This window comes from Tasmannia lanceolata, unplaced genomic scaffold (assembly GCF_043159265.1).
Source record: "Tasmannia lanceolata isolate RefF3 unplaced genomic scaffold, GAP_Taslan_0.1 ptg000044l, whole genome shotgun sequence".
NCBI classification, from domain to species: domain Eukaryota; kingdom Viridiplantae; phylum Streptophyta; class Magnoliopsida; order Canellales; family Winteraceae; genus Tasmannia; species Tasmannia lanceolata.
In genome coordinates, this window is record NW_027518721.1 from 25,138,257 (window position 1) to 25,146,257 (window position 8,001).

Sequence of the window (8,001 nt, forward strand, 5' to 3'; positions counted from 1 at the left end):
GTAGGAGACAAGAAACCATGAGCACTCAAGGGAACACAAGGCAAATGATGGGATTCCCACACGAGCTAACTAGGATCAAATCATACATCTGCATAACAAGCCAAAAAATAAACAACCAGTATTATCCGAAGAAACAAGTAATATAGTAAGTTGACTGAAAAAACAACATGAGTGAGAAAGTGGGAAGATGTTGTCTTAGAGGGATTGTAGTAGCTTCAAGGTCTCATCTACATGCTTCTCTGGTTGGAATTGATTGTTGTAGATGAGTTGCACCACCCCATTTCTGTCAAGAACATATGTTTGTCTCCCGGGTAGCGTTCCAAACAGGTCTGCAGGTATGCCCCACTCCTTCCTAATCTTGTTTCCTTCATCACTCAGTAAGGTAAATGGTAACCTGTACTTCTTAGAAAAAGCCTGCATCAATTCGTAAAATAAGCTTCAATTGAGGAAGAAAAAAAAGGAAAACAGTTTTTGTAGGAATATATATATATATATATATATATATTTTTTGAATGGTAGCAGTTATATTAAAAGAAGACTGAGGGAGTCCCCCTTACAACACAGAGAATTAAGACAAAACTAAAGCAATACAATTATGGCGGGAGAGAATCATAGAGTTCTAAAGCCTGCAGCGATACTCCAACTTTTGCTAAATTATCTGCTACGTCATTAGCAGAGCGCCTCACATGGTTAAAAGTTACCAGCCGCCCCTGTAAGATATCTGTAATCTCGTCAAAGAATTTAAGAAAGCGCCACGGGGGAGTCCGAGGTCCCCTGAGCCATCTTATAACATTCAGCGAGTCACCCTCCACAACACAACTGTCTGATCTTTCCCTAACCAAGCTGACTATGCCTTGATGCGCTGCCCTTACCTCAGCCTCATTCGAATCCGCTATGCCGAGTGGCCCAGAATAAGCCTTCAGGACGACACCGTTGCTATCTCGTAATACTCCACCAATCCCTGCAGGGCCTGGGTTGCCCAAGCTTGAACCATCAAAATTTAATTTTAAGTGCCCTTCTTGAGGAGGGCTCCAATGCTGAAAGGGTACCTGCTGAACTTCCTTGCTATGGCACACTACCGTCCACCCTTCCCAGAGATCAAATGCCGAGACGAAACGGAATACCGGCAAGGCTCTAGCCCAGGAGATAGTAAGCGAAATTACCTTAATAAATAAAAAGAACGGAGATTTAGCTTTCCCATCAAAGATCCGAGAGTTCCTTTCTGTCCATATTACCCATAAAACCGCCATTAAGGATAGCCACCACAACCTCTTTCCCTTGCTTCCCCAAGGTATACATCCCCAGCCGGCAAACAAATCTTGCAAACATGAAGGGAACACCCATATGATGCCAAATCGACCTAGCAGCCTCCCCCAAATCTCCCTTACTACTCGACAGTGTATGAATATGTGATCAACCGACTCCCCTGATGCAAGGCATAAAGTACAGTGATCGACAATCAGCATGTGCCTTTGACGCAGGAAGTCCACTGTTTGTATTCGATTTCTTAACGCCGCCCACCCGAAGAAGCAGACTCTAGGGGGCGCCTTTGTTTTCCACACCTTTGCTATCAGATGATTAATCTCAAAAGGCACCAACCTATTATAAAAAGACTTTACCAAGAAACTGCCTGAAGACGTTGCGGCCCACAACCTTTTGTCTTTCCCAGAGACACTCACATAATTCTGCTCCAGAATCTGAAATAAGTTCGTCACTGATGGTAATTCGCGGTCAAAGAAATTCCGACGGAAAGGAGGCTGCCATATAACTTTTCCTCCAACGTAATCAAAACAATCTTTCACGTAGAGATACTTATTCGCTGCCACTAGATAAAGATCCGGGAATAGGGCTTGGAGCGGTACAGCCGAACACCACCGCATGGGCCAGAACGATATCCGCTCGCCGGAGTACACACGATACGTTATTTCACGATCAAATAGCGGTAAGAGGCTGAGAATATCCCGCCAAATCGTCACCCCCGGTTTGTTGAATATATTCAAGGAAGTCCATTCACCTGGAGCAACACCATATTTACCTGATATTACTCTAGCCCATAGTCTTGACTTCTCTTCACCAAACCTCCATAACCATTTACCCATCAATGCTTGATTGACCTGCTTGATCCTCCGAATACCTAGGCCTCCCCCTTGAAGGGGCATACATACTGATTCCCAACTCACTAGCGCCAGGACCCGCTTCGACGGTAAACCCCCCCACAAAAATCGTCGTTGAATCTGTTCAATGCGCTTGACCACAGACACCGGGCATTTGAATAATGATAGCTGATAAATGGGTATATTGGCCAAAGCAGCTTTGATCAAGGTTAACCTGCCACCTTTAGATAATAAGTTCCTCTTCCATGTATCCAGCCTTCGCTCAATTCGATCCACAATGTGATCCCATGCACTTTTTCGAGGTCGACCTATTCCCAGAGGCAATCCCAGGTAAGAAGCAGGCAAACTCTGCAAGGAACAACCCATAATCGTCGCTAGATCGGAAGCATCTTCGGCGGACATATTCAAAGCGTAAAGACGAGATTTTGAGAAGTTAGAACGAAGACCTGTCACTAACTCGTAGCACCGAAGAATAGCCTTAAGATTTAGAATCTTTAAGGCCTGGGAAGAACTAAAGAGTAAAGTATCGTCCGCGAATTGCAAATGCGAGACCTGAAACCCAGACTCACTACAATCTACCCCGGAAATCAACCCCTCCATTCGACCTTTCTTCAGCATCACGCTGAGGGCTTCCGCTATAATGACAAATAGAAAGGGAGAGAGAGGATCCCCCTGTCTTAATCCTCGAGACGATTGGAAAAAACCGTGTGCAGAGCCATTAATCAGAACTGAAAAGTGAGCTGAAGATAAACAAGTACGGATCCACCCACACCATGTTCTCCCGAAACCCATTCTTTGAAAGAGGTAGTCCAGACACTGCCAGTCCACCCTGTCATACGCTTTTTCCATGTCTAGCTTACAGATAATACCTTGCTTCCCTGACTTTGCCATGATATCCACCATTTCATTGGCTACCATCGAGCAGTCTAAAATTTGTCGTTGGGCAACAAAAGCACATTGATTCTCTGAGATGATAAGGGGGAGAACCCTCTTGAGCCGATCCGCCAACACTTTAGACAAGAGCTTATATAAACACCCTACCAAACTGATAGGCCTAAACTCGGAAATCTTCACTGCTCCCTTAACTTTGGGGATGAGAGCAAGAAAGGTGGCACCTGTCCCCCGATCCAGCTTCAACCCATCATGGAACGCTTGAAAGAAGGCCATGACGTCTCCCTTTACGTACTCCCAACACTCCTGAAAAAAAGCAAGATAGAAACCGTCTGGCCCCGGCGCTTTATCACGATGCAAGGAGAACACCCCTTTCTCCACCTCTTCAGCCAAAAAAGGGCCTTCAAGCCCCGAGCGACTTAAAGCGTCAAGCGAGGTAAAGCTCACCGCATCTAATGTAGGTCGTAAAATATCTTCTGTTGAATATAACTGCCGGTAGTAATCTAAAATTTCCTTAGTAATCACCTCTTTACAATCCGAAAGTGTACCCTGCACTTCTAAAACCTCAATCCTATTATTCCGCCTCCGTGCACTGGCTATGTTGTGAAAGTATATATGTGGTAAGCACAACTTATATATATATATATTTTTGGTAAGCACAACTTAGAAGGAATTTGTATAGTTATGGCTTATTTAGAGGGATATCATTATAAAACTTGAGCAGCATTAGTTCAAGTCACTTTTTCATTTGTAACCAAACAATGGAAAAGTAGGAAATTCAAAGGAGAAGGAATTTCTAAATTCGAGGCTGGAGGTAGGGGCGGAGCCAGGAATTTACAGTTGAGGGGGCCGGATTAATTTACACTTGTCTGCATTGGTCATTGGGGAGGTGGCAGGGCATGGCCCCCCTCAAGCTATATGTGCCTCCGCCCCTGGCTGGAGGAATGGTCACCCACACCGAATAACTAGTGTGAAATGTTGCTCAGTGATTTGATGTTGATGGGTTGCTCCCAAATCTCAAGTGACGAAGAGCATGCCATTCCGCTGGCTGTGAAAATGTTTCACACTATAATATTCGATGTGGATATTTTGAGATTGTGACTGATATCTATCTATATAGTGCTCATGCCATACTTTATGATGATCGGATTTGTTAATCCGATGCATGATCAGGTGGATGATCACAGCTGAAATCTTTTAATGTCGGGAGATATTAATTATCGTATTGGAATTGTTGATATGGTGCAATACCAATTGAATGTCACATTAAAAAAAAAAACATAGAAATGAGAAAGTAAAATCCATCGTTCGCAGCATTTTATTGCATATTGAATGTGAATTTTTTTCGATTTTTTCTCATCTTTATTTTTAACCGTCCATTTGAAGAACATCAGTTAGAATTTGAAGGTAATATAGGGGTGATGGAGATTGTGTGTTTAAAATATAGGGGTGCAACTTGGGTCGGGTTGAGTTCGGGTTCGCGTTTGGGTTTGGGCTCAGGTTGACTTTTCCCAACCCGGGTTCAGTTCGGGTCGAGGGTTCGGATTCGGGTTCAGGTTGACTTTTCCCAACCCAGGTTCGGTTTGGGTCGAGGGTTTGGCAACCCGGCCCGAGTTACACCCCTATTAAAATATAACTCATGCCATCTATAGTGGCACAACAGGTCAAAGTTTTACATGGTGTCTTTTAAGAGCTACAAAGAAAGTCTTAATAGGTCATTAAATTCATGGTAGATTAGAATTCATTGGATGATCATAAGTAAGATATAAAACAACAAAGGGAGAAATAAAAATATGGTGAATTTCAATAAAGGAAAAAGAAAGGTATTTACAGCTCCCTGCCGAAGAAGAAATCTCTACGCCGCATTTTACATCGAACGAAACAGAGCCTTGAGAGAAAATATAAAATTTTGGAGTATTTTGAAATATGGGATGGATGGAAATGTGTATTCCTCAACGTGTGTATGAAGAAACTATAGAGTAATCATAGGTCAAATAGAATTTCTTCAAGGTAGAAAATAAATAAATAAATCGTAAAATTACCTTATGAGATGAAGGATCATCACCACTGATTCCTACAACTTCAGCTCCTGCTTTCTTAAATTTCTCGTAAGAATCCCTGAAAGCACATGCCTAAGAAAGAAGCACTAGAGTCAGTCTACTGCTCAAATCACTTACTATTTTGGAAATGCCACTCCTTAAAAGTTAGAACAGCATATGATAAATTTAAGAATTCACTAATTCTTGGATGCAATTACAAGAGGATCATTGCGTGCTTATATAGAGCACTTACATGATAAACATAGAATAAAATCAAGATAGTTATGAAGGGAAAGAATCCTAATCAAATCTACTTTCTAATCTCTCTTGCTTGCCTCTTCTATCCATTGGTTAATTTATATAGTTGCTTTATTTAGCCAACTTACCCAATCTACCTCCAAGATGATCCAACGGTGAGATCTTAACCCAATCCAACCGTTGGATCACACATATTCTAACAGCATATTTGATGGGGGATGGTGTTTTGACCCACAAATTTACCCAATCTCCTTTTCTCTCCTGCTGTAAAGGAGAGAATTATTTGAATTTCTCCCAAAATTCTATGAGAATTACACATCACTTTGTTTGACATTTTTTAACAAAGCAACCATTCAACCCACATATTTTCAATCCTACCCCCTCCTTTATGCTTTTTAACAAAGGCACCCATTAAAGCCACATAATTTCAGTCATACCCCCTTCTTTATGCTTTTTAACAAAGGCACCCATTAAAGCCACATAATTTCAATCCTACCCCCTCCTTCATGCTTTTTAAATTATGGAAACCTCTATAGATTTGAGGGCTAGGATCAGCTCATCAGCCTATGGAAATGATTTTACGGGCACAACTTATTGATGTTGTGTTCCATCACATGGACGGTTTGGATCAACCTATGATGTCATCCGTACAGTTCTTTGTCAGCCCGTGCATTGCACGGGGTTTTTTAACTAATATATATATATATATATATATATATATATATATATATATATATATATAGAGAGAGAGAGAGAGAGAGAGAGAGAGAGAACTGTTGGTGCGCTTAAGCTCACCATTTTTTTGGTGCGCTTAAGTTGTTATAACGCCTCTCATTCGTTTAAATGTTCGGGTCCCGCCGCGTCCCGCTTAAGCGCACCAATGGGAGGCATTATAACAACTTAAGCGCACCAAAAAAATGGTGCGCTTAAGCTCACCGACAGTTTTCTCATATATATATATATATATATGAGAAAAGAGAAGGTACTCCCTGGAGTAGATAACTTATCTACTCCCTACCTTAAAATAACAGTTGGTGCTACATTGTTTGGGTGATCCAAAACATTCATTTGACGGGCCCTCACATAGATAGGGTGTGCCCAAAAAATCAGCTCGATAGGATCATCCTAACCCTATGAACTGTGGGGGCAAAAAATGGATAGATTTGTGCAGGTTTATACACGTCCATTTTTGCCTCCACAGTTCATAGGGTTAGGATGATCCTATCGAGCTGATTTTTTGGGCACACCCTATCTATGTGAGGGCCCATCAAATGAATGCTTTGGATCACCCAAACAATGTAGCACCAACTGTTATTTTAAGGTAGGGAGTAGATAAGTTATCTACTCCAGGGAGTACCTTCTCTTCTCTCTCTCTCTCTCTCTCTCTCTCTCTCTCTTTATATATTTATATATATATATATATATATATATATATATATATATATATAGAGAGAGAGAGAGAGAGAGGTGTAGCTACACATACGTGTAGCTAACTTAGCTACACTGACGGCTTAAAATACAGTGGGCCCACATTATTTGGGTGATCCAAACCATTCATTTGATAGGCCCTCACAAAGATAGGGTGTGCTAAAAAACTCAGCTCCATTAATCCCAGCCCTTCAAACTGTGGAGGCAAAAATGGATAGATTTGTGAAGGTTTTTACATGTCCATTTTTTCCTCCACAAATCGTAGGGTTGGTATGATCCTATGAAGTTGATTTTTTGAGCACACCCTATCTATGGGAGGGCCCATCAAATGAATGATTTGCATCACCCAAACAATGTGGGGCCCACTGTATTTTAAGCTGTCAGTGTAGCTAAGTTAGCTATATATATATATATATATATATATATATATATATATATATATATATATATATATATATAATCCAAGCTTTAAAGCTCGGCTCGGCTTTATAAACCGAGCCTAAAAAATTCACGAGCTTGTACAAGCCGAACTATACAAAGCTTGAGTTCACGTCGTTTATTTGAAGAGCCTAATTTTTGGGTCGGATTCGGCCCGTTTAGTAAACGAACGAGTCCGAACCGAACTTTTAATGAGCCGAACCCAAACATGTTCGTGATCCGGCTCGGTTCATTTGCAGCCTGATGTCATTTTATAATCATGGGTAAATTGGCTTCCTCTTTTCTAAAACAAGAAGGGGAAAAAATGTTGGGTCTCAAAAGCTAACCTGTTTGGTGCATCCCGGAGTCTCATCAGCAGGGTAGAAATAAACGACGACAGGCTTGCCTTTGAATTTGGAGAGACCCACAGTCCTTCCGTCCTGATCTTTCAACGTAAATGAAGGCGGAGTGCTTCCTTTATTAACCTGCAAGGATTCAAACGAATCGACCAAAACCCCCAAATGAATTCACATTTTTATTAACCAATGCCCATCAAAACCAATAGCTGTAAAATTATATACCTTGGCGAAAATGAGGGTCCTTTGGGGAGAAGAAGATGAAGGTAAAGAAGGAGAGATGGCAGAGAGCTTGAGACCATAGATTTGGGATTGGGATGATTTTGAGATAATTGGGAGGATTTGGGAAGATGGGTTTTTGGGATTTGGTGTAGGCAGTAAGGGAATTGAAGACTTGGGAAGAGAAATGCAAGCCATGGGAAAGAGAGGAGAAGGGATGTGAAGTGTCTTGGGCTTCCTTTACCTTTTTCCCTTATTATGGGAAGGGAGATAGAGGGA

At 41.5% G+C, this 8,001-nt stretch overlaps 1 protein-coding gene across 1 annotated transcript; it reads right to left on the minus strand.

Annotated features, from left to right (window-relative positions):
- Positions 1 to 70: 70 nt before the first annotated feature.
- On the minus strand, positions 71 to 8,001 carry PRXQ (Thioredoxin superfamily protein). The gene is made up of 4 exons (XM_077374737.1): positions 7,729 to 8,001; positions 7,495 to 7,632; positions 5,048 to 5,137; positions 71 to 414 (listed from the first exon to the last, which is right to left on the minus strand). Exons 1-4 carry the CDS (start codon positions 7,918 to 7,920, stop codon positions 196 to 198), a joined length of 639 nt encoding a protein of 212 aa, XP_077230852.1. The 5' UTR covers positions 7,921 to 8,001; the 3' UTR covers positions 71 to 195.